The following is a 26,633-nucleotide window of genomic DNA, read 5'->3' on the forward strand; positions in this document are numbered from 1 at the left end:
ACTGTCTCGGCTACTGGCCCAACTCCGCTTGACTCCTTTCAGTTGCATTCGAGACGGCGGCCAACAACGTTTCTCCCGCCAATATTATCGGTGTTGGATGTTGTTGTTGTTGTTGTGTGTTTTTTTTTCTGTTAATGTCCGGTTTGAGCGTTCGGTTCTTTGGTTGGTTTCGGGCTGTACCGTTAGATGCGCATCGTACGCTTCCATCTGGAGCCGTGGCAGCGAGGCAGTGGCTGCGGCTCAGTTACACCAAGTCCGGCCCAATCGCCATCCCTGGCGCTGCTCTCGCCGCACGTGCTGCGCCGCCAGCGACCAGCCAGCCTCGAGGAACTGGACGAGCTGTTTGCTCAGCAAACACCACAGCAGCAGCAGCAACAGTTGCTGCGCCGCCAGCGTCGCCTCAAGTGCCGCTATCCCCAGGTGGTCAAGCGCCTATCAACCCTCTGCAGCGATGTGATGGCCCGCCATGTGAGCTTCATAATCAATAACCAATTAGGCCAATTAAGCGACAAACTCTTGAATCGATTTAAAACATATCGTTAAACAATTTAATCGATTGTCGTCTATCGATTATGTCTGATATATATTATTCAAGCTTTGCTTAGCAGATATCAATAATGGTTTATCGCTTTTCTGTTATCCGATTCGATTGCGGATCTCAATAGATAAGTGAATCAGATGTCCTCAATCAATCAAACAGTCGAGTTGCACTTGGCGCCTTGTAGCGGCGCCTGTTTCTTTACCTGGCTCTTATTTTTTGTGTTGGCTTCTTAGCTCATTTAGAACTCGGGATTAGAAATAGCAATTGACTAGTTGTGAACGCTACTTGAAGTAAAGAAAAGAATAAAAATCTAATCAAATCTCTTTATACGACAGGCACAAACGTTTGCCCTGCAGCCGGGTGAGGGTAGCCTGCGAGCGCGTCAGGATCTGGGCAGCAGTGGCGTGGAGGACATGACTCTATTGGATGACCTCCACGAGGCATCGCTGCTGTGGAATCTGCGACTGCGCTACGATAAGGGACTGATCTACACGTTCGCTGGCAGCATTCTGATCGCCGTCAATCCCTACAAGATGTTCCCCGACGCCTACGGCCTGGAGGTGGCCAAGCAGTATGCTGGTCGACCACTGGGCGCATTGCCACCACATCTGTTTGCAATTGGAGCGGCGGCACATGCGGCACTCCCCTCGCCCCAAGTGGTGGTCATATCGGGCGAGTCTGGGTCGGGCAAGACGGAGTCCACCAAACTGGTCATGCAGTATCTGGCGGCGGTGGTCCCCGGTGGCGGCAGCGCCTCGGCCGTCATCACAGAACAGATACTCGAGGCGGCCCCACTGCTGGAGGCGTTCGGCAATGCGAGAACCGCACGCAACGACAACAGTTCGCGTTTTGGCAAATATCTGGAGGTCTATTTCAAGAGTGGCGCCATTGTCGGTGCCAAGATCACACAATATCTGCTGGAGAAGTCACGCATTGTCACCCAGGCGCCCGGCGAGCGTAACTACCATGTCTTCTACGAGATGCTCGGCGGCCTCAGCGAGACCGAACGTGCCAAATACGGTCTGCTCGAGGCGGACAAATATTTCTATCTGAATCAGGGTGCCACCGACTGTGCCAGCGGTCGTGTCGATTGGGCCTCCCTGCTCAGCGCGATGCAGGTGCTCGGCGTCACCGAAGGCGAACGCGAGGGCATTGTACGAGTGCTGGCCGCTGTGCTGCATTTGGGCAACGTGTACTTCCATCGACGGCAGCTGCGACATGGCCAGGAGGGTGTCGAAATTGGTTCCGATGCGGAAATCAAATGGGCCGCCCATCTGCTGCATATTAGCGCCGAGGGCATGCATCGTGCCCTGACCAGCCGAACAACAGAGGCGCGGGCAGAGCGTCTGCACACTCCGTTGGGCATTGACCAGGCACTGGATGCGAGGGATGCCTTTGCCAAGGCACTCTATGCGGGCCTCTTCAACTGGCTGGTGTCGCGCATCAATTCGATTGTGCAAAAGGGCGGCACCCACGATGCCCATCGCATCAGTATACTGGACATTTTTGGATTTGAGGATCTTGCGGAGAATAGTTTCGAGCAGCTGTGCATCAACTATGCCAACGAGAATCTTCAGCTCTATTTCAATAAGCATGTCTTCAAACTGGAACAGGCGGAATACGCTCGCGAGCGTCTCGAGTGGACACCACTCGCCTGGGACGATAATCTGCCGGTCATTCATTTGCTGGCCAAGAAGCCCGTTGGCATTTGCCATTTGCTCGACGATGAGTCAAATTTTCCGCGCGCTACCGATTTGAGTTTCTTGGAGAAATGCCACTACAATCATGCCTTGAGTGAGCTATATGCCCGTCCCAGAATTGGTGCCCAGGAGTTTGGAGTTACTCACTATGCGGGCCAGGTGTGGTACTGTGTCGACGGTTTTCTCGACAAGAATCGCGATGCATTGCGCGGCGATGTTCTCGAACTGCTGGCCACCAGTCGCCTGCCTTTGGTCAGTGAGCTGACCAAACAGTTGCGCGCCCAGCGAGACGCTGGCAAAACTCTGCCCAAGGGCAGCAACGGACGCTTTGTCACAATGAAGCCACGCACACCAACGGTGGCTGCTCGCTTTGCCGACTCACTGCAGCAACTGTTGCAATCGATGGGCCGTTGCCATCCGTGGTTCGTGCGCTGCATCAAGCCCAACCAGGAGAAGCAACCGTTGCGCATGGATATGCCATGTGTGCTGCAGCAGCTGCGCTATCTGGGCATGCTCGATACCATACAGATTAGGCAGCGTGGCTATCCGGTCCGTTTGCGTTTCCAGCACTTTGTCGAGCGCTATCGCCACCTGTTGAGCTCACCGCTCGCCCGGGGCACACCGTATCGTGAGCTGTGCCGCCTGCTGCTCGAGGCGATGCCACGCACCGGTGTCGAGGGTCCCGACTATCAGCTGGGCGCAACGCGTGTCTTTCTCCGCGAGGCCCTCCATCGGGCACTGGAGAGCGGACGCACGGAGCGATTACGTCAGGCGGCCGTTCACATTCAGCGACATGTGCGCGGCATGCTCGTGCGGCGTCAGCTGACCCGTCGCCAGGCGGCTGCCACCCGGCTGCAGGCGCGTTGGCGTGGCCAACGTCAGCAGCAGCGATTTGAGCAGCTGCGTCATGGCGCACGCACCGCGCAGCGGTTGTGGCGCGGCAAGCAAGCGCGTCGACGCGTCCAGCAGTTGCGCTCCGACCATCGGCGCCGGCAGGAGGCACGGGAGGCGGCGCAGCGGGCGCGTGAGGCACGCGAGGCCAAACAGGCGGTGCTGGAGCGCAGCCAGCTGAGCTATCTGGATATACCCGCCGAGCTGGCCTTCATCTATTCGAAGCTGCAGGGCTGGACGCCGCCGCACAATGATCGACATCTGGTCAAGGTGCTGGGCACAGTGCCGGGCCCGCCAGCAGCTGGTGCTCAACTGCCGCCGGACCTGGCACAGTTTAGTTTTGGAAAATTCAGCAGCGTTTACTGCAACGGGTTGCGGCTGCAACCACGTCGTGAGCCGATTACGGCACCGCTGTTAACGCGTGCTGCGTCCCGGGATCAGGACTTTCAGGATGCGCTCGCCGTGTTCAAGCTGATATTGCGCTGGAGCAACGACAAGGCGCTGGAGGGCGAGGGCGCCAAGGAGAAACTGCTGTCCGACTATATTGTGCACAAGGCGCTCAGCTCGCGGGGCCTGCGCGACGAGATACTCGTTCAGCTCTGCAATCAGCTGCACGGCGCCGAGCCCCAAATGGCCGCCCGTCTCTGGCAGCTGTTGGGCCAGTGCCTGTGCTGTTTCCAGCCGAGCGCCGCCTTTAGCAAGTATCTGCTGAAGTTTGTCAGCGATGAGGCGCCGCCATCGCCCACGCGACAGCTGCTCCAGCGCCAGCTGTTGCGTCAGCAGACAAATTCACCGGGTGGCAATGGTGCCGGCGCCTGTCGCAGCTTTGTGCCGGCTTGGATCGAGTGGCGCGCCTGGTCGCGTGGCTGCGACATGGCACTGCCTCTGACGTTGCCGGATGAGGCCAGCCAAACGGTTGCTGTCGACTCGTGGACCAGTTGCGAGGAGGCTGCCGCTTTGGCTGTTTCCACATTGGGTGTGGCCAGTCGCGGCTGGACACTGGTGCTCGACGATGGCCAACAGCTGACGGATAGCTGTGGCTTGGACTATGTCATGGATCTGATTGCCGAGAAGGAGCTGTGTCCAGCGTTTCCCGCGCCACGCAGCGATCTGTTGCGTTCGGGCGCTAAGTTTACGCGTACCAATCTGCCGGAGGCCGTCAAACGACCGGGTGTGCCGCCACCGGCACCACCCATTGGTGCTGCAGCAGCTGGTGCATCTAACAAGCAGCAGCGCGAATTGCATGATGATGACCAGGAGGAGTCATCCTCATCCCAATCACAATCGCAACAGCAGCTGCAGCAGCAGCAGCAACAGCAGCAGCAGCCGCAGCGGCGCAGCAGTCGAGAGCTGCTCTCACGTAGCTCGGCACTCAATGAGCGCTATTTTGAGCGGACGAGCGAGGAGCCAATTACGCCACATCTATTGCCTGGGGCACAGTCCAAGTCACGCTCCAAGTCGCTGGATGATCTGCTCGCCGGAGATATGGGCAGCCAACAGTTGCCGCTGCCCGACAGTGATTCGCAGGAGTCACCGCTGCACACGCTCGCATTGGGTCTCTCCGAGAGTCGGCTCAACGAGCGCTACCATTCCGCGGAGCGACTGGCTCCGATGGGCAAAGAGACGGCGCCACGTTATCAGAAATCCCAGCATGCCGGCCGGCGTTCACATGCCGCGTCGCACGGCTCCGCCCATTCGAGCAAGTACAACATGGACAAGTCGGAGTATGCGACCCGATCGTCGGCCATGTCGGACACCAGCGAAGCACCATCTCTCGCTTCCCATGTGCGACGCGTCCGTGTGCCCTCGCAGGCCTCCGATGTCGATCAGTTTCTGGATGATCTGTTCAGTCCCGTGCTCGATGGCTCACTCGATGAGCTCTCCGATGCCCGATCCCTGGCCGCCAGCATTCGTGGCGGCGCTAAAAAGACGACCGATCAATTTATGGAAGATTGTCTGCCAGTGGAGCATGCAGTATGCTCTGCTGCCACACAGGCAACCACAGATGTGCAACAATTTATATTTGACGACGATGATAATCTGGAGCAGTTTATTGGTGACACATTGTTGCCACTGGACGATGCGGTGTCCACGCTCGCTTCCCAGCGACATCTGGTGGAATGCATTAAGGGTGGCGGCAGCACGGAGCACAGCAATGCCGCTGCCGATCCTCTGATGCATCAACTGATGCATCAGTTGCCGGGTGGCGAGCCGGATGCGGCACCAGCCGCTCTCTATCAGCAGCAGGTGCAGCGCGCCTTTCTTCAATCTGCCATGGCGCAGAATCTGCAGATTCAGCAGCAGCTCCTCGCCCAGAATCAGGCGCTCCAAACGCTGCTTAGCCAGCAGGCCACAGGCAACCAGGCTACCAACAACAACAACAACGCCAACAACAGTAACAACAGCAACAACAACAGCAGCAACAACAGTAGCATCAACAACATGAACGGTAGCAACAACAACTCGACAGTGGCACAATTGGGTAGCAGCAGCAAATCACCATCACCATCGTCAGTCGGCCAATCGCCGCTGCGTATGAAGACCACAACCACAATGATGACGACGACGAGGAGCAGCAGTCTGGTGTTGGAGGCAGCCGCTGGGTTACAGCCACCAGCACCACCGCCACCGCCACCGATGCCGCCGCCGCTGGAGAGCAAGGATCCGTCCGAGACGCGACATTTTCTCGATCCTTATGGCCGTGCCAAGACGGTGCGGATCGGCAAGTGGCGCTGGCCGCCGCCACAGGGTGAGCCCCAGTTCCAGACCGAGGAGGATTTCTTTGCCTTCAAGTTGCGCCAGCAACAGCGCAAGACGACGCCCCAGTCGCAGCATAGCGCAAACAATGCCACCGCCATCGAGTGGGAGGAGTTCGAGATTGAGTCGTGCAAGAGTGTGACGCCTCCCGGGATCGGTGTGCCGCTAGCGAGCAGTATGCAGCAGCTAATGCGAAGAAGTATGCGGCTGGATGCCAACGGATCGGGAACAGGTCGAGATCTTCAGGATCTACAGGTGCAATCCAATCAAGCGCCAGCAGCGAATGCGACAACAACCACAACAACAACAACGACAATCACAGCCACAAAGCTGGCGAAGAAGAGCTTCGAGATTGGCGCTGATCGTCCGCCGCCAGGCAGTGTCGGCAAACTGAAGCTCAGCTCGGAGATGCGTCAGCGTTTGGAACAGGTCACCGCCGGGCATTCGGTGCGCTCGACCGTCTCCAACAAATCGGAGCAGCGTGCGCCGGCCAAGCTGGAGGATACGCGCAAACTGATGCTGCAACAGCAGTTGGGCGGCCTCTTTGCCAGCGCCAATAACCAGACGGGCAATGCACCCACCCACGACTCCATGGCGACGGTGCGTACCCAGATCGAACGGATGGAGGGCAAATTGTCACCACCACCGCCGGCACCGCCGAGCGCATGGATGCCGAATGTGCTGCTGCCACCGGCGCCCAGTGTGCCAGCACCACCGCCACCGATACGGCCGCCGAGTATGGCGCCACCAGCACCGCCGCCGGCACCACAGAGCCCGTCGGTGCATCATGGCACCGATGTGGACGAACCGGAGCCGGATTATCGCAAGGAGCATGTGCCGGCGTTTATACAGCGCCAAGAAAGAGATACCTTTGGTGCGGTGCGTCAGCCGCTGCACCACCTGCAGCAACAGCAGCAGCAGCAACACGGCCAGCTGCACCATCAGTCGCTGCAACAGCAATCGATGCAATCGCTGCACCACCACCAGCAGCACAACAACAACCATCACCACCACCACCAGCAGCAGCAGCAGCAACAGCTGCATATGCAGGAGCAGGCCTGGCAGCAAGAGCTGCAAGCGGAACGGGAACGTTCGCGGAGTCGCAGTCGGTCGCGGGATCGCGAGGATTACTCGGAGTCCGTGTGGGATCGGGCCGAGGTCGAGGGCCCCGCCTCCGGCAGCGGCAGTGAGAAGGAGCGCGAGAAGCGCGAACGGGAGCGTGAACGGCTCTACGAGCTGCGGCAGGTGGAGCGCGAGAAGGAGAGTCACAAGGTCTATCAGCCGGCGCCGCCGCGCGTCATTCAGGCCAGCCTCGACACAGCTGGATCCAAGGTCAGTCGGGAGAGGGAGCGTGAGCGCGAGCGCGAACGATCTCGCGACAGGGAGCGGGAACGAGAACGGGAACGAGATCGGGAACGGGAACGGGAACGTGAACGAGATTCATTGGCTGCAACGCCGGCGACATTCCGCACGCATATGGCCCAGAAATATGAGCATGAGCGCAAACGCAAGAGTTCGGCCAGTTCGGCGGGCGTGCGAGAGGATCTGTTGGATGCATCCATGTCGCCGGTGGTGGTGGTGCCAGCGCCAGTGCCGCCGCCACCAGTAACGCCCACATCATCCTCGATGTCGGCATCGTCGGTGGTGGCCGCAACAGCGGCTGCTGTCACTGGCAGCACCAGTTCCGGTGCCGGTGCCAGCGCCTGTCTCACCTACAATCGGGTGCCATGGAAGTTGCGGGTGCGGAAGGAGGTATTCCAGCCGCACGAGCCGATCGGTCCGCCCGTTGCACTCGATCTGCTGTTCGCCCAGGTGCTGAGCGATGTGTTTGGCGTGACGCCCTGTCTCCGCATAACGCCGCAGGAGAAGAATGCCGCTTTGAATATGCTTCACGGACACGGTGTCAGCGTGGACACCTTGGCTGCCCGCAATCAGCAGGTGCGCGCTCTCGTCAAGCGTCATCTGGTCGACATGGCGCGCGACTGGCCGCTGTACTTTGCCCGTCTGTTTGCGGTGCAAGGTGCGCCACTCTATCCGGATGTATCCATTATGGGCGTATCGCACAGCGGCCTCTATTTGGCGCGACGCGATGCCGACTATCTGATTGTGGTGCAGGCCATCTCGTTTGCCGAGATCCAGAATGCCGTTACGCTGCCACGCCCCGCCGCCCTGCAGCTCAATCTGCGCAACGGTAAACATCTGGCACTGCATGCCACTCGCGCAGCCGCCATCCAATCGATGATCACCGGATTTGTCCTCGAGTACCGCAAGGTGAGTCCAAAAACATGGCCTCTTCCTCTCTATATATATATGTATATTTATCTATCTACCTATCTTGCTATATATATATATATATATATATATATATATATATGTCGCTCTTCAATTTACCGTTTGACTTGGTCTTCTCTTTGATTTCCATTCGTTGCCCCTTCCTATTGTTGATGCTCCACTACAGTTAGCTTTATGTTTGTGTTTGTGTGGGCGCAAAAGCTTTTACAAACGGAAAGAGCTTTAAGCTGAGCTTTATTGCATATTTAAGCTCTCAGTTATGCAGTCGTCTGCTCACTGATTTCATTCGAAATTAGTAAGAACTGCATACTGAAGTTGTGCAGACAGAAGTAGGCATCATCTCATCTCCCCATAAAGTATGCATAGTATCCATAGTAGATCAGGATGAGCAGTCGAGAAGATCTAGCTATGCCCGTCTCTATGAGCAGAGACTTTAAGTCTACAAGCTACAGACTTCAAATTTCGAATGTAAGTTCTCGTATACCACCATAACCAGATCAAGTCTATTTCCTTGTAATATCGATAAAAATCTGTTGCCGACAGTAATAAAGGTTGTAATTTTAAAGATACCTTGACATAATATCGGTAATCTGTAAAAGTTGCAAGTTTTCAAGTTGGGAAACGCATTATTTTCGTATTTTCATATTCACAAAATAGCAAAAATTGAAAACTGGATTCCCAACTAGCAAAAAAGATCAAATCCATTGCATTTGTGTTTCATTGGAAGCTTTACTTGTTTTTAGCTATCAAAATCTAATTGATTTACCGAATATTAAATAACTCACGCAGCTGGCAAATAAACAATGGACCCGTGCAAAGCCGGGAAAATGCCGTTTCATTTCTACATACATGTGTATGTAGATGTATTAATGTATGCGTAAGCCTCTTACATACTTGAAGCTAAATGAAGCTTGGTTTTTCTGGTCACCGTGACCGTGACCGTGACCGTGACCGTGACTGTGACTGTGACCGTGACCTTCATAGCGAAGCTCTTGCTAAACATCCTTTTACGAAAAGTTGTCTACCTTTATTTGCTACCCCTTTTCCGTTCCCGTTCCCGATCCCGTTCCCACACCCAACCCCCTTTTCGCATTTTTGCACGCGTGGTTCAAGCTCAGTGGGTCTTAGTTTCAGTTCAGTTCAGTTGCACTTCCAGTTTCAGGCCCACTGACTGCCAGTGTGACCATATACGTGATATGTTATATGTATGTATGTATGTATGTATGTATGTATGTATGTATGTATATATGTGTATAGAAGACACCCAGAGACTGTGATACCCGTTTCTACATTCACATTCACACTCGCATTCACATTCACATTCACAGTCACATTCACATTGATGCGTTGCATTCATTTATCAGTTGAGTTGCGTTTCTTTGAATGCATCTCTTAAGTTATTTTAATGTAATTCAGTTTTATGCGTGAAAACTTGTCCAATGCCAAACTCGGAGCAGGCCGAACCCGAACCTGGAGAGCACCAGACAGCCGAACAAAACAGTTATCTACACACACACACACACACAGAGCGAGAGAGAGAGAGAGAGAGATGAGCTGCAAAGTGCCTAAGCCACTTGGTGGTGCGCTACTCGCTTCGTGTGGTTTCTTCTCTTAAGCTTAACGCTCCGCTTCGCCCTGTTGCAGTTTTCACTAAGCTCTCTCTCTCTCTCTCTCTCTCTCTCTGCTACTTGCGCTCCCTCTCTCTCTCTCTCGCTGTATGTGTGCGTGTGTGTCTGTAGTTCTGCTCGGCTGCGAGTGAAATGGTCAGTCGATTGGCAACAACTCGCCAGTTGCCTCTTTTGACCAGTCTGCCCAGTTTTCAGTTGCCACAAATGTTTGTTAACGGCATCACGCAACGCGCGCGTCTCAACCAAAAATAAAAAATACACAAATAAAATCCGAACAACAATAATCCCAATTCTTTAGCTACAACTTCTGTCTCAATCTCAGCAACAACTTGGACTTTTGTTACTGTTACTATTTTTTTTTTTTTTTTTTTTTTTTTTGGCCAACTTTTTTGTTTGTTTTTGTTGTTTTTTACTTGTGCTGTGCTGTGCCGTGTTTTGTTGTGCGATGAATGAAATGTTTTTGTTTGGCCACCGACTCAAAGATAGCCGTTCTGTGTGTGCTTGACCCATTAATCGATGCCGCCGTTCGATGCCATTTGGAATGCATTTGGAGCACAGCTAAGAATAGTCTGCACCTGCCTCATCGAGCATTTCTTTTGGTATTCTACATATCGAAAATTCTGAGCAAAAAAATGTACAAAAGAAATTACAAATGTAGCTGCATAGTTAAAGCCAAGAAACATACTTAAACGTTTGGAAAAGTGACATAAAAAACATTGAAGTTTCTAGTGTACCCGACTATTATTATATATTACATATTACAGTACATATATATATATATATATATGTACAGTTCCAACTGGATGACTGTTCATGTGTATACTTTATGTATACATATCACTTTCCAAATGAATACATTGTTGTTTTATCTTCATTGGAATATCTTTAATGTTATTTCATATATTAGCTCTTAGTTAGTTCCACTTGCAGCTAAACAATATTTACTGTTGAAACACTTTTTTTTAGCAGATCAATTTCAGATATTGCAAGTAGAAAGAGTTCTCATCAATTTTGAAATGCTTATCTTAGAGAGAGAGAGAGAACTACAATTATTCTTTAATATTAATTTTTGTATATAATGTTCTCATTCTCGCCAAGTCTGCAATCCAAACTTGAGTTCAATCACCGCTGAATCCAGTTGCAACTGCAACTGACCTGTGCGGTATTTTCTAGTGGCACTTGTCGATATTGGCCGAGGCGAATTGTTGCACAGGTGTCCAGCTGCTGGACGGGCCGTCAAAAGAGCGATTGGTTTCAAGTGGCAAATTAAAAATAAAAAAATCAATTCAGGCCTGGCAAATTGCGGCGCACGAAAACTGAAAACTGACATTTCCACAAAACACACAAAAAAAAAAGAAATACAAGAAAAAAAATTAACGAAAAAAATAGCTTGAAACAAAGGAGCACAAAAGAAAAAGGTAGCAAAAAATAAATAAAATAAAATTAAAGTAAACACAGGCAGCAGCACTAACAAAAATCACGTATACGCAGCGTTTTTCCACCGAATCGTGTCTGTGTGCGGCGTGTTGTTGCGGTGTGTGTGTGTATGTGTGTGTGTGTGCGGCGTGTGTGTAAGCAATATACTTAACATTCATTATGGTCGTGCAGTTTGGCCAGTTGTTCGCCGTTTGGTTCATCGTCAAAATGCAATAACAACTTTCACTGGCACGCGTTGAGGAGTCGCATATCTCTCTCCCTCTCTCTATCTCTGTCTCTCACTGAGTAATCTCTGTGTGTGTGTGTGTGTGCAACATGTCGCACAGTGTGCGCAGCAGCAAATCCTGCCAGGCAACAGCCAGCACGGGCAACAGCTCCAACGCCAAGCAGGAACAGCTGACGGCTGGCGGCAGTGTGCCCCACAAGTTTAGCAGCATTGTGAACAAAGTGGAGTCGCTGATCAGCAAAATGCACCACGACAAGGTCAACAACTTTAAACTGCTCCAACAGCAGCAGCAGCAGCAGCAGCTGGAAAGGGACGAGTGTCTGGATCAGGAACAGCAGCAGCAGCAGCAGCAGCAGCAGCAGCAGAGCTGTAACAAATGCGCCTCCCTTGACTCGCTCAACAATCTGACGGATGCAGACAGCTGCGAGGATCACGATCACGAACATGAGCATGAACTGCTCTACACGGACTCGGATGATGCGGAAATAGCACACATTACCGGCACCACTGCCGCCCAGGTGCACCACCACCAGCAGAAGTTGCAACTGCATCGACGCAGCGATCTCGATCAGTTGACCAACGAGAGCATTCGGGATCTCAACGAACAGTGCTGTGTATCGCTGGGTGGCGAACTAAATGCGGCGGGTGGTGCTGCCGGCAGTGGTATTGGTGGTGCTGCTGGTGGCGCTGACTGTAACGATCAGGACTACGACAATGCCTGGAGTGTCGAGGAGGATATCGTCTACAAGTGCTGCAGTGGCACAGCAGCAGCAGCAGCAGCAACAAGAACAACAACAGTCAGTGGCATCCTCTGCGACGAGTGCTGCTACGAAGAGCAGCTCAACTACAAGCTGCACCTCAACCAAAGAGATAGCAACAACAACAGCGCTCAGAATGATGATGAAGATGCTGCTGACGACGATGATGCAACGCGCAATGTAGAGGCAACAATCACAACTGTGACGACAGCAACAGCCGTTAGTCTACCCATTGCCGTTCCCATTCCAAACTCCAACTCCAGCTGCAACTCAGCGCTGCTGTTGGGCACCGGCAAGACACGACGCGTGAGCAATGCGAGCAGCGGTTCCGTTAGCCGCATGGAGACCATTCTAGAGGAGCCAACTGAATCAAAAATATCCGTCAAGGAGATTCTAGCACGCTTCGAGACCATGAACTCCAACGAGGTATGCAGCAATCTTTGAATAGTTGAATCTTTGAGCACGTCTAATTGGCAACAGAAACAACTCGAAACGAGCCTTAAACTCGTATTTCGATATCTCTCACAGATTTATCGAGCAAATATAAGTTTTATATTTATATTGCTTGATCCATATACAAATCTCAGTTTGAAAAGTTTAGGAATAGGGTAGGATCAAATCGTTGTTAGATTGAGCAACTGGCAAAGAGCGACGAAACAGATTTGGGTGGTAATTCACACACATAAACTTGAGCTGGACATCTTAAAACTCGACCCGACCCAGACAGTGGACAGACAATGGGTGTGCAAGCGCAGAGCTAATCAAAATAAACTGGGCCTTTATAATAATTACAAATTACGCAGCGCATATGCAAAGGTGTCGGTTAGATGACGATATATAAAGATGAAAAGATGGCAAGCAAAAAAAAAAAGAGAGCTCTCTTTACAGTTTGCTGCGAGTGTTGCGGACAACGGTAAAGTTAATCAACACATAATCGCATTATTAGCAAGCCCAACACAACACATCAGACATCACACAACACAACACACAACAGACAATAGAGAGACAGGGCCACCTGGCAGCAGCGACCCACCTGAACCAGCAAACTGAGCCAGCCACCACCAGAGTCATCCGAGCCAACAGCCAACTGCTTACATCATGTCGAACTGTCCGCTCTTCTTCATCTTTGGCCTTATGATGGAGAGCATCGTCTGGCAAATTGACGAGCTAGCAAACCTGCTGATTAAAGGTGTCGATTATACAACATACACAGCAACAGCAACAACAGCAACAAATAACATCTTTTATATTATCATCATCGGAAGTGGTCCAACTGTTGGGTCTAAAGGTTTCCAGTGTGGCTAATAGAAATGAGGTGTTTTGTGAAACTGCCAGGTGAATTAATACAATTTGTTGTTGTTCACTTTCCCAACTGCAATTTAGCTAATATTAAAAGATTTGGTTTCATTTCGTATAGTTCAATATAATAATAAATATATTAGGGATTCGTTTTGGCACTTATCTCGAATGTGATACATATTGCATCATTTGATTTCTTTGGATTGGTAGAGATACATGGATATATATTGACATGAATAGAAATATATGTGGAATACAATTATTTGGGGCAACTCATCTCACGATCTCTAATTTTTGAGTTTATGTCACATTAGGTATGCATTTTGACAATTCTTGGAAATTAAATTGTTTTTTTTCTTTTTTTTTTTTGGATATATTAAAGTTCTCTAAGTGTCTAAGAACTTTTACTTCGGTTTGGATCTAAGATCATATTTTAGGCAAACCGAATATGCTACGCTTCGGATCGAGGGGTTCTTTAAATGCCAAAGTAGTCATAAAACTACCACACCAACAACAACAAAAGAAAAAACACTATTAACCCAAAAAAGATGGCAGAAAGCAGCTGCAGATCCCAGATCCCAAATCCCAGAGATACGTTTACAGCAAGAGCAGAACGTGCGGATGGATGGCGACGACGTGAACGGGCACAGAACATATGAGCAGATGAGATACCCTCGTTTGCTTTACCCCATTTAAGAAAAATAACAACAAAAAAAAAACAATATAAAGATTGTAATTTAACTGTAATTTGATTTCAATACTTTAATTACATTTCGTGCATCTTTTATTGTCGGCAGATCTGCTACTGCTGCTACTGCTGCCGCTGCTGTTATTTTATTATTATTTTTTTTGTTGCTATTTTCCTATGGTAAATGAGTTTAATTTCTTTTGTCTCGCCCGTCAGCTCTAAATTGTTTATACATACCAGTTGCCAGCTGTTGCTGTTGCTGTTGCTCCATCTTCTTCTTGTTTTGGGTCTTCACATACATGAAGATTTTCTAGTGTGGTGCGCATTAATTACGAATTTTAATTAACTCGAGTAAAATACAAATACAAATACAAATACAAATACAAATACAAATACAAATAAATGTATGTATGTATATGTATGTATGTATACAATAAAAACAAAACTAAAAGCCAAAAAGAAAGTTGCTACCGCTTAAAGCATACCCCCCACCCCGCCGCTATCCCGCTATCCAGCTGCCCCGCCCCCCTGTAGCGCTGTAGCCCCTTGTTATAAATGTACACACACATAATAGAGGCAAACGCGCCACAAATTATATCCGAAATAAAAGTTAAGTTTAAAGTTTTCCTCGTATTGTTCGTAATGTTCGTTTTTGTTTGATGTTGTTTTCTGTGTGTGGTTGGTTGGTTGGTTCGTTGTTGTTGTTGTTGTTGTTATTTTGCCTCACTTTTCCACCGAATTGAATTCGCATTGGCCAAGCCAAGAGCCAAGCTAAGCCAAGCCAAGCCAAGCCAAGCCAAGTCAGCCGCCAACTGGAGCACAGCCGACGCTAGTCTGCACTCGACTCCACACTGCACTCCAACCGACACCATACCCTCCACTCTCTTACTCAATCCCATTTTATTTGGTCAGGCTGGCAGGCAGGCAGGCAGGCAGGCGACCCCTGGACGGGCAGAGTCTGAGAATCGGCTTCGGTATCGAATTCTGAATCTGAATCGGAATTGGAATTGGAATCATAGCCGGTGCTAAACAAGTCATGTGACCCACTTTGTGGCCGCTTCTCGACGAGTCTCGTTCTCAATTTTACAATTAAAAAAATACAAAACACAGCCCCTGAAAATGATTAAGTAGACGAAGATGAGGAGCAAGTTGGCATCGGTTACGATTTGTGTGTGCAGTGGCATCTCGATGTTATTGCCCCGCCTCTTCATTTGACATATTTGGCATATTTATGGAGTGCTTTTTCTGGACTGTCTGTCTCTCTGTCTGTCCATCTGGCTGTCTGCCTCGAAATTTAGCTCAGCGTTTTATGCCCACGTCCGCTGTCAATCGGTTATCTGCTATCCGGTAACAAGTTGAATTTGCCTCTTTTAATAACGGGTCTGCTCGGCAACTTTGCATTATCTGGCCTCGTGTCGTCCATCCTCCAATATTATCATCGATCAAGAAAACTAATTAACAGAGGTGTTGTTCATGTGAGTGTTTGAAGTGAGCGTTTGCGAGTTATGTGTTTGCATGTCTTTCACGAACTCGTTTCGATTGAACATGTTTTGGTTTTGATTCGACAAAATAATGAGACTCCTCTTTGACTTGCCATATGTACGAGTATGGATTTAAAACAAATCATTTGCTTCTTAAAGCTTTTTAATAACCTGATTCCTGAAATTGCATCGCCAACTCGATAAACTATATATTGTATCATAAAAACTGCTTTTAATTTGTTTGATAATATTGATACAAATTACGCGAATATCAATACAACAATACAAACAATAAAAGCCACAATTTATTATTATATTTTATTTGAATATTAAATACGCTTTGACATTTTATTGATGATCTGTATACATTTCTATATATAACAACTGGATTGGGTTTATTTCGTAGACGAGCTCTTTCGACTGAAACATTCCTTTACTGGACGTGGACGTGTCCTCCTCGTTGGTCGTGGGACACTCTAGTTTCATTGCTGACGAGCAACAAGTAACAAGCAGATCAGTTTTCTCCCAACTATATATATTTGATATTTGATCTTTGATTTGATTTCACTGCTTATTTAACACTTTAATTTATACATTTTGCTCGGGCTCATGTTACGTGTGCTCCTCCAATTATGCTTGAAACTTGACTGCGCCTTAATTGTGCTTGTCATTGTTAGTCTAGTCTTGTTTTTTGTTCTGTAATCTGTTATCTGTCACTTTCTCATCTCGTGCAAGAAAAACGGGATTATCACCTGAGTTTTGGGCATGTTTGTTGTTGTGTTACGCATTGTTGCATCGCCAGGTGGCGTGTTAGTGTGTTGGCTTATCAAAAATGCACGATTGCAATTGCAATTGCAAATGAAATTGAAATGAATATTAATGGTTTGGCCAAAAACTAGACGCCAATTAGAAGTGCGATTTTTCGCAGCAAGGCAGCTTGATTGATTGGTGAAAGATTTCCGCTTTCATAAACAACAACAACAACATTAACTTTTACTCACCTTTATTGTTGTTGTTGTTGTTATTGTTATTGTTATTGTTGTTTTATGCGCTTGAGAAATGCATTGCAATTTGCGGTTGGCTGTGGGTGTTAGCTTCAGGTGCAATAAGTTGTGGCAGCTCTGGCCAGACACCATGTTGCTGCCTATTGGCAATGCCTCAAAATCACTTTCGTTGCCAAAACGCAGTCGCTCTCTTATATATATATACATACTGTGTATATCTACTGTCTATATATATATGTATATATGTATCGACGTATGATAGGCGCACCCCAAACAAAAAGTGACCGGTTTGGCTTTGGCTTGGACTAAGTTAACCAAAACTGGTCGAGTGTTTGGCCAAAAAGGCGCCCAGCAACTTTCACATGCCAATGACTTGACAATTAACGAATTGCATCCATATTATGTTGCACACCACTCATCATTATCATCATCTATCTTCTTTTTTTTTTTCTTACTTATTTGGTGGCACAGTCACAATCGAAGGCATCGACACTGTCATCGGGGGCACGTGCCGCCGCCCAAACGTTGAACGTGCCGCTGGATCGTCTGGAGCCGCGACAGGCTCAGCATGCCCAGCAACAGCAGCGCAACGAGCATGCTCACTCGAATGGCGGTGGCGATGCCACAATCGAGCAACATCATCTGCAGCAGCAGCAAGTGGAGCTGCATCATCAGCAGCAGCAACAGCAGCAGCTGGAGGATGGTGCCGACGAGGAGCAACTCGTGGAGCAACAGCGCTACATTAAACAGCAAAGCTATTTGCACTCGAATGCTGCACGCAAATCGAATGCCGGCCAACAGCAGCAGCAACAGCAGCAGCCCAACTCCCTCACCAATGGACACCAGCAACAGCAGCAGCAACAACAGCAACAACATGACCTGGACGGCAACTATATGCTGCAGGATGAGCTCAATGGCAATGGAACGCCTCCGTCTGTTACCAAGTACTCCCTGCTACAGTTTGCCATGCAGCACTTCCGCAATGAGTAAGTGCATCCTCCTCATTACTCCCCAATCCGCACTCTCCACTCTCTCTCATTCTATACTCATTCTCGTTTGTGTGTGCAGCCAACTGCGCGACGCCGATCGCCATCACGAGCGCCATCAGTCGTCGTCATCGTCGTCGGCAGCGAATCGCTCCTATGCGGAGCTTGTGAAGTGGCAAGGACACGCGATACGGCTGCCACTGCTCCGGCTGCCCAATGATCTGGCGCCGTTGGCGCTCGAGTGCTTCGACTGCATCCTGCGCTACTGCGGCGACATTCCACTCGATCCCGAGCTCACTGAGGTCAAGTGTGTCTACACAGTTTTAATGGTAAGCGATTGCAATGCATTTCACTTGGCTCTTTCCTTCAGCTGTTGCTAATCCCTGCTAATCCCTTGCAGCACTGTCACAAGTATCTGGCGCTGCGCGACGAGGTCTATTGCCAGCTAATGAAACAGACGACGGCGAATCGTTCGCCATGCCCGGACAGCTCGCAGCGGGCTTGGCGACTGCTGAGCATACTCGCTGCTTACTTTGGCTGCTCGGATGCGCTGCGTCCGTATTTGATGGAGCATCTGACATCGGCCGCCTCGGATCGACGTCGCTCGTGCCATGGCACCGCCGCCGTCTGTCTAACCAATCTGCGGAAGACGGCCCGCTGCGGCGGACGCAAGAATGTGCCCAGCGTCGAGGAGGTGACGGCCGTGTCGGCGGGACGGTCGGCTCGTCGCCAGATCTATCGGCTGCCCGGCGGTGCGGAACGTGTGGTGAACACACGCTGTTCCACGGTGGTCGCCGATGTTATTGCCGAGCTGTGTGCGCTGCTCGGCGTCGAATCGGAGGCGGAACAGCAGGAGTTCTCGCTGTACTGCATTGTGCAGGGCGATGCCTTCACCATGCCCCTGGCAGCCGATGAGTACATTCTGGACGTGACCACGGAGCTGCTGAAATCTGGCCAGCCATTCTATTTGATATTCTGCCGTTCCGTTTGGCATTTTGCGCTCAAACGTGAACCGGCCCCGATGCCGCTCTACGTGGAGGTGCTCTTCAATCAGGTGGCGCCCGATTATCTAGAGGGCCTGCTCCTCGAGCTGCCCGGCAATGGGGTGCCCATGCCGGAAATGGTGCGCGATATGGCGCGCATTGCAGCGCTGCTCCATCGCGCCGCCGATCTGAGTCATGTGCCGGCAATGAAGGAGATCAAGTTTCTGTTGCCCAAACCGGCGCTGGGCATACGTGAGATACGACCGGCTCAGTGGGTCGGTCTGGTGCAGTCCGCTTGGCCGCAGGTCGCCAACTTGAGTCCAGGACAGGTGAAGGCGCAGTTTTTAAATGTGCTCGCCGCTTGGCCCCTATTCGGCAGCAGTTTCTTTGCGGTGAAACGCATCTGGGCCGAGGAGGGGCCCCATGTCGAGGACAATCATAATCCCATGTGGCGGGACTTAATCTTGGCCTTGAATAGACGCGGAGTGCTATTCTTGGATCCAAACACACACGAGACACTGCAGCACTGGAGCTTTATGGAGGTCATCTCCACGCGCAAGGTAAACAACGACATTAGGTGATTCATCTATCGATTGTCGATTAACTTTCTCTTTATGTGTCTGTCTGCAGGTGCGCTCGGAGGATGGCGCCCTCTTCCTGGACATGAAGGTGGGCAATCTAATGCAGCAGCGTGTCATACGCGTCCAGACGGAGCAGGCGCACGAGATCTCGCGCCTGGTGCGACAATATATCACCATGGCCCAGATCAGTCAGCGCGACAAGCGGGAGCTCAACTAGATGCAACGAATATTACGAATATGTCTATTATTATTATATCTTCTCTATATATATATATAATATTATTATCTTTTTTTTTTTTGTTCGCTTTTTAAGTCTTATACCACATACATATTTATAAAGTATGTCCATATTATACCGATACCTATAACTATACCCTATATACCTATATGCAAATACATACATATGTAGACCAAGTGGCAGCTGAAAAGTGCTATTCGGCGGAGAATCTGGAAGAGGCAGGCTTTTCCTGCATTCTCTCAAATTGCTCCACTTCGGCCATATTCCAATTTCCTTTCCCCTTTTCTCATCCTCTATCCGTCCGGCTGCATCACGTACACACACACACACACACAACATGTTTATGCTTACTTTATATATCTGAACAATTTGTGTCCTAATTTTAAGCAATAATAATGTGCAATCCCGAGTATTTGGCCCCGCTCTATGCACAATTTGAATATTAATGCACTTCCCTTTGTTAAGCTTATTTTTTTTTGGAAAACTTGTTAAACGAAATTCGATGCAGTTGTATGTGTGTTTAGTTTAATGCTTAAATTATCATAAATAAATACAATTCAACGTATACCATTTGTAGAAGTTTCATCTCTCGTTGTGGGCGTGATCAGTTTGCAGCATGCCCGCAAGCATGCAGCATCAATTGTTGGCATTTGGTAATTGTCGCACCACAAAAGCAGGCAATAAAAACGCCAGCAAAAGTATGTTACAGATTTCTTAAAATCTAAATGTCTTCTTTCTTGCTGATTCTGTTCGCCTGGTGCTTTCCAACAAATCAAATCATCCGTCATGCAATAATAAAACTGACCAGCAATCGAGGGATCTGCCATAACCAGGCCATTTCAAGGATAATCGTGCTGAAATCAGAAGATTAGATATATTTTGTAGGTACTCTTCACATGCAGATTGCTCCTTGTAAAGTTTGCTGTCAATAAAAGGACTATTTTGTGTAGCCATAGCTTAGGACTACATAATTGCATTCAAAGATTTTCAGGATTCGAGGATGGAAGCCTTTTAAGAAGTCGAGATAAATCAGATCGCCCATAGCTTGATTATATCCTTAAAGCATAACCTGGCGGATCATATGGCAAACTATTGGCTTAACCCTTACCAACTGGCCAAAGGGCATCCAAATCGCACTTGTAGCTTATGAGAAAACAGGCAATTTATGACTAGGACTCATTTCCGTTTGCCCTGCTGTGAGATTCTAACAAGTGTTTGGGTTCTTCGACTTTGAATGCCAATTAATGGAGTTCGACCATGTGAATCTAACGCACCATGTCCTTCAAACATCTACGAGGAAATGGCAAAGTTGGAGCCAAGTGGCTTCTCGTCGCAATGACACAAATTTCTTTTGGTAGAGGTCAAATTAACCAATGCAGCAAATCTTGGGAGCAATACATTTTTGAAAAGAATACGCTTCTCATGGCTGTGACTCAGCTTTTTTAGCAAGCAGAGCACATCGACTCAAATTGAAAGACTTCAGGACTCAGGATTCTTTTGTAATTCACAAATTTCACTTGCTCAGCTGCCGGCAATAAATCAAAGTTTGTCTGAAGTCTTTTGACTTTATGTTGTCATTGTCCATTTTTATCAGTTTCCGTCGTAGAGAAAAGGCCAATAAAAACTGAACAATAAAATAAATAATTTATTAGCTAGTCATACACAAAGGAAAAAAATAATAATAATAATAATACAAAAAAAAAAAAACAAATGCAATTAGATTCTAGGCAATTTGTCAGCCCGTTGCTCAAATAATATTTGGTATGATTTGATCATTGTCATCCTCCTCATCCTCATAATCACCATCCGCCTCCTCATAATCATCCTCATCCTCGTCCTCGTCGTCATCATCATCATCATCATCGTCGTCATTACCATCTTTGTCCCCATTATTATCGTTATTATCAGCGTTGACTGGCGCCGCCGTCAGCTGCTCATGTGCACTGAACTGTGAGGCGATGGCCACTGATGGCGATGGTGGCCCACTTGTTGCATTGTTGCTGCCAGCTCTCATTATTTTTGGTGTTGTTGCTGATGCTGTTGCTGTTGTTGCCACTGTCGTTGCCTCATCAGCAGCTGCAATGTCGCTTAACGCTTCATTAGTCGCATTGTGGTTGCCACCACGTGTGGCGGCTGCTGTTTCCGTTCTCGTCCTTGTTGTTATACCAGCCATTGTTGTTGTTCTTGCTGTTGTTGCTGTTGTTGTTGTCGATGATGTCGATGTTGTTGTAGTTGCTGTTGTGGCGTCGTTTGTTCCATTTGCTGGCAACTTAGCAATTGCGCTGTCATCAGGCGCACCTGCGCTCAGCTCAAGTGGTGGGGGCGTAATACGGGGTGGCGCCACTGAGGTCAGCAGAAACTCGTCAAGTATCTCACAGTTCTTGCCCAGATAGCCCTGCCGGCAGTGGCAACGATAGCTGCCATCCTCGCTGCTCAGCGAGATGCACTTGCCATTGTTGTCGCAGGTGCCCGGATTATCAGCACAATACCGCAGCTCTGTGTGTGTAAGGATTACAATAATAATAAGATGCATTTTGCAAGTTATATGTTGCATGTCGCATGTTGAACCGAGTCGAGCTCACCTTCGTCGCAAAGCATGCCGCCCCAGCCAGGACGACAGTTACACTCCCAGGGCGACTCACAGTCGCCGTTGACGCAGCCGGGATAGGGGAAGCACTTGTCACACTGCGTGCCCGTCCAGCCCACTTTGCAACTAACCAAATAGGAGAAGAAGCAGAGGGCGTTTAGTTTACATATCTGCGGGTCAAAAGGTCGCTCAACTCACCGACATTCGCCCGGCCTGCGACAATAGCCGTGCTGCTTGCTGCAGTCAGAGGCGCAGAGCGCTGCAAAGTGTGTACAAATGTTGCAAATTAAATGGGGCATGGGGACTGGGGACTGGGAGCCAGCTTAAACAGCTCACCTGTCTGGCAGAGCAGACCCGTGTAGCCGGGCTTGCAGTTGCACTCGAGCGGCTTGTTGCACGTCCCCTCCTTGCAGCCCGGCATCGTTGCGCACTCGCTGCAGCTTCTGCCCGCCCAACCGAGACGGCAGCGGCACTCGCCCGGCGACTCGCAGTATCCCCGTGTGTTGTGGCAACCACTGCGGCAGCTCGCTGCGACAACAAACAATAAAAAGTTTCAGTGATTTGTGTAGTTCAAAATGTCAGTTGATCAAACCCAACTAACAAATACCCAGGCCAGGCCAGGCCAGGCCAGGAATTAAAGAATTAGAAGCTTACGTTCGGTGCAGAAGAGACCAGCCCAGCCGGGCTTGCAGATGCACTCGAAGGGTTTGTTGCAGATGCCGTGCTGGCAGCCGGGTAGGGGTATGCACTTGTCGCACTGCTCGCCAGTGTACCCGATCCGACAGCGGCACTCTCCGGGACGCTGGCAGTAGCCTGTTCAAGTGGGACACACACACAGGGAGAGAGAGAGAAAGAGAGAAAGGTTGGGTTGGGTATTGTTTGAGTCAGTTGCTTACCATTCATCGGATCACAGCCACGCCGGCACATGGGGACCTGGCAGAGATCGCCCTGCCAGCCGGGCAAGCACTTCACATCCCCCTTCTCGTCACAGATGTAGTGCGAATTCATCTTGTTCTTCTGCGGCGTCTCGCAGGCCTGTTCTTGGAGTCAATAGTGGACTCAATCACTTAATGGTTGGCGGATTGGTCGGTTAACACTTACGCGCTGCTTCCACAGAGGTATGTTTGAATTGATGCTCGTCTGGCGCGCATTGAAGTTGCGTCTCAATGCCTCCGCCCCACTGCTCATTGTGCTTGTGGTCGCCACCAGCAGCAGCAGCGCCTGCGGGCCGCCCAAGCTTTGTGACAACAGCATATCTATGTATATAAACAATCCACTATATATATTTATGCTATGAATTTCACTTTCAAAATCGAATACTGCAAAATCTGAAAGCCAACTTTACATAAAAAACAGGCGATTTCAAGCTCAAACCAAACAAAATTATATCAGAAGTATCATAGTCTATAGTAGGGAGATCCATTAATCGATTCAATCACAACTCTTGAATTTTTAAATGGAATTTTTGGACAAACTTGAGCTTAGATTGAACATTACTAAGAATAATTATAAATACTTTTTCACATTTAGTAATTGCATTAAAATTGATTGATAAGACAAACTTCTTGTTGTATTCTTGTTGGTCTATAGATATTTAAATGTACTAGAAATCGTTCCAAGCAGTTGCTTTGAGACTGAGACAACTGCATTACACATTGTACACATTGTAATTACTTTGGAGTACTATCAGATACTTTATCCACGGAGTTAATTTAACAAAATCGAAAGAAATCACTTCACTTGTGGAAGACAGTGAAACATAGGCGACTTCTTGCTTGCGGAGCCACACAACCAACCGATCACCAAAGACAATTAACATGTTCCGAGACAACTTTCTTCGCTGCAGCAACGACAACAATAATAACAATAATAATAGTAATAAAAAAGAACAGTAAGGTCTGAGAGACAGCCCGATTTCTTAATGAATCATCATAAAATCGAACGCACCAGCAACGAACCAAGCAAAATACGATGAGAAATTTTTGAAATGCAAATCGAAAACTTCTTGCAACGTAGTATTATTGTTATTATAAACCGCCAGAGAACGAGACCCTCCTCTGCTTGCGTTCACTTACAGACTAATCAATTAGCTTTGACTTTGACTTTGACTCCAGCGAATCGGCGACTCGGCGACTCTCTCAAAGCTGAAACAGAATTCTTGGATCTCTCGCCGTCTTGCCGTCTCTCTGGCTGGTGTTTGTGCCAGGTGTTGAGTGTGCGCAGAGAAATTTGAAAACCGGCAGCAGCTGCTGTTGGCATTCGCCAACACTTGGCTCCTACATGTTGGCTCTGAGCGCTTGGCACCGCCGCAATTGGGTCAAACGGTAAGTCCAAAATCAGCTGAGCGACGCGTCGCCTCAACCCAAAAGCGAAACGAGTCGCAACAAGTTGAGGCGACAACAAATCGACACATTTCCAGTTCATTTTCATGAATGCCACTTGAGAAACACCTAATAGTAATAAGTAGAAGATTATTCGCGTCTTGGGTTTTGTTTTAAAATTATATTTATTTTTTATTGTGAATGCTCGATTTTCATTATATTTATATAATAATTATCTTTTGCTTTTTGAATTTTTTGACTTTCGTATGTGCCTTAAAGATTTTATTTTTAGTCGCTCAAAGCAATGTTCAAGCTGGAAATGTTTCCTCTTCTCTTTGATCTACATACACATATATATATATATATATATATGTATATATATATATCAATCAGTAGGTGTATATTAGTGTGTGTGTGTGTGTGTGTGTGTGTGAGTTCAGACAAGAACAAAAAATGGGTTCATTGCGCTGCTTGGTTTGTAAACAATGGGAACTAGTAGTACTTAAACGATTGCATAGCATACGCGCCTCAAACTTTGAACTGTGACTGCTGTGAAAGAATTAGACTGTGAGAAAAGTCTAGTAGAAATTAACTGCTGCCAGTTGAAACGATTTCGAGAAACATGATTCAAGATTTATCCAATCAAAAATGGAAGATCTTCAATTGAAAACCAATTCGAATCGATAAAATGAAATGAACCCGATCTGCATGCAGTATACGAGAACTATTATGTCAAACTTTAAGTCAACAGTTCTTATGGTGTCGGCTATTGATCCTGATGAACAATATCACTAAGCAGACAATATATATAATATATAATATATCCTTTCGCCAGAATTTACAACTTCATTATACCGTTTTCCCATTTCAAATTAAACCCAAAACAAGAATTACAATCTCAGAGCAATACTGCGTTCTTCAAACAACAAGTAGACAATAAACTATAAACAAACTCAAGCAGGGAATAAAATATTCTTGCTTTGAAGTGCATTTTGGTTTTACCAAACTTACTTATTTTGAAGTGATAGCAGCATAATAAGAATTCAATTCTGAATATATCCATCTGTCTGTGTGTATTTTATGTGTGTGTGTGTGTGTGTGGTGTGTGCTTAGGATTAGTTTTGCAAGTAAAACTATGAGCTAATGGTTAGGCTGACATATGTGTGTATGATTGTATGCGAGTGAGTGTATGAGTAATTTAATAATGGTTCTTTATATCTAAAGCGACAGATCCTCAATCATCCTCAATCATCCTCAATCTTCTTCATATTCGGTATGTATTTATCGCTTAATATCTAAGATCTGCATATCGAGGGGAGGGGCACAGAGTTGTGTTGAATTTCTAGAGGAATAATACACACACACACACACACTAACCTACTTATGTGTGTGTGTGTGTGTATTGTTGTATGACGGAGTGGCTAATATCATTATAATTATTGGTATATCATAATATTAGTTAGAGTTATTCAATGTCAAGTGTATGTCAAGTATGCACTACATGTTCTTTTATCGGTCAGCTGTTTGTTTGGATTGTGTTGTGCTTTCGAGCTCGGCAGGCCTGCGAAATTGATTTATTTACAACTTTGCTACAGTCATAACTCGCTACCAATTGCGAATTACATACTTGTGTGTGTGTTTGTGTGTGTGTTTGTGAATATAGAGCGAGTTATTGCTGTACTCCTCATATATATCTTCATCATCTTGTTTAATTCTTGTTTTCACTACAATTACATTTAATGCCCATCGATTATGCACGGAGAGAGAAGAAAAAAAAATTACCATTCATTATATCAATTAATTCTTAATTAACTGTCTTAAAGTTTAAACACTTAAGTGCGAGTTCTTGCAGAGTGTGAAGGGTGCGCAGGCAGAAGGGTTGGGAGGGGTAGGTGGTAGGGTGTTGGGTTTTGGGTGTTTGGGTGGCAGCTGCAGTTCGATATGATATAGATAGAATATATATGTGATATGGATGACTGAGTGAGTTCAGCAACTGCCCTGCGGGGCGAGGGTCTGGATTTGTGGATAACTGTGTGTGTTTGGGTGTGTGTGTGTGTGTGTGTGTGTGTGTGAACTCGCTACATATAGACTAAGCGTATACCCTACACATACTCATACTCATACCCATCATACTCTACTACATTTATATATATATATATATATTGACTCGTCAATTGTATATTTTTTTTGTTTTTGGTTTTTGTTTTTGTTTCTTGGGAAAAAAAAGAAGACCGC

General features: G+C 47.9%; 2 protein-coding genes across 3 annotated transcripts in view; one reads left to right on the forward strand and one right to left on the reverse strand.

The window, feature by feature from the left end:
• Positions 1 to 20,053, forward strand: part of LOC6569505 (unconventional myosin-XV) — a 31,327-nt gene extending 11,274 nt beyond the window's left edge. Inside the window, exons 3-8 of one of the 2 annotated variants that reach the window (XM_032741271.1) lie at positions 877 to 5,527; positions 5,603 to 8,160; positions 17,174 to 17,688; positions 17,771 to 18,017; positions 18,089 to 19,231; positions 19,302 to 20,053. In XM_032741271.1, the coding sequence (XP_032597162.1) occupies positions 877 to 5,527; positions 5,603 to 8,160; positions 17,174 to 17,688; positions 17,771 to 18,017; positions 18,089 to 19,231; positions 19,302 to 19,469 (9,282 nt within the window). In that variant the 3' untranslated portion in view covers positions 19,470 to 20,053. Of the gene's footprint in view, positions 1 to 876; positions 5,528 to 5,602; positions 8,161 to 11,335; positions 12,657 to 17,173; positions 17,689 to 17,770; positions 18,018 to 18,088; positions 19,232 to 19,301 lie in introns of those variants that run through there. The other variant, XM_032741270.1, reaches the window with a different exon arrangement.
• Positions 20,054 to 21,222: 1,169 nt separating this feature from the next.
• Positions 21,223 to 23,324, reverse strand: LOC6569506 (delta-like protein C). The gene is made up of 7 exons (XM_001995700.3): positions 23,179 to 23,324; positions 22,974 to 23,112; positions 22,732 to 22,890; positions 22,414 to 22,605; positions 22,276 to 22,336; positions 22,073 to 22,203; positions 21,223 to 21,986 (listed from the first exon to the last, which is right to left on the reverse strand). Exons 1-7 carry the CDS (start codon positions 23,263 to 23,265, stop codon positions 21,238 to 21,240), a joined length of 1,518 nt encoding a protein of 505 aa, XP_001995736.3. The 5' UTR covers positions 23,266 to 23,324; the 3' UTR covers positions 21,223 to 21,237.
• Between the last annotated feature and the right edge of the window lie 3,309 nt (positions 23,325 to 26,633).

This window comes from Drosophila grimshawi, unplaced genomic scaffold (genome assembly GCF_018153295.1).
Source record: "Drosophila grimshawi isolate 15287-2541.00 unplaced genomic scaffold, ASM1815329v1 contig_848, whole genome shotgun sequence".
Classification (NCBI taxonomy): domain Eukaryota; kingdom Metazoa; phylum Arthropoda; class Insecta; order Diptera; family Drosophilidae; genus Drosophila; species Drosophila grimshawi.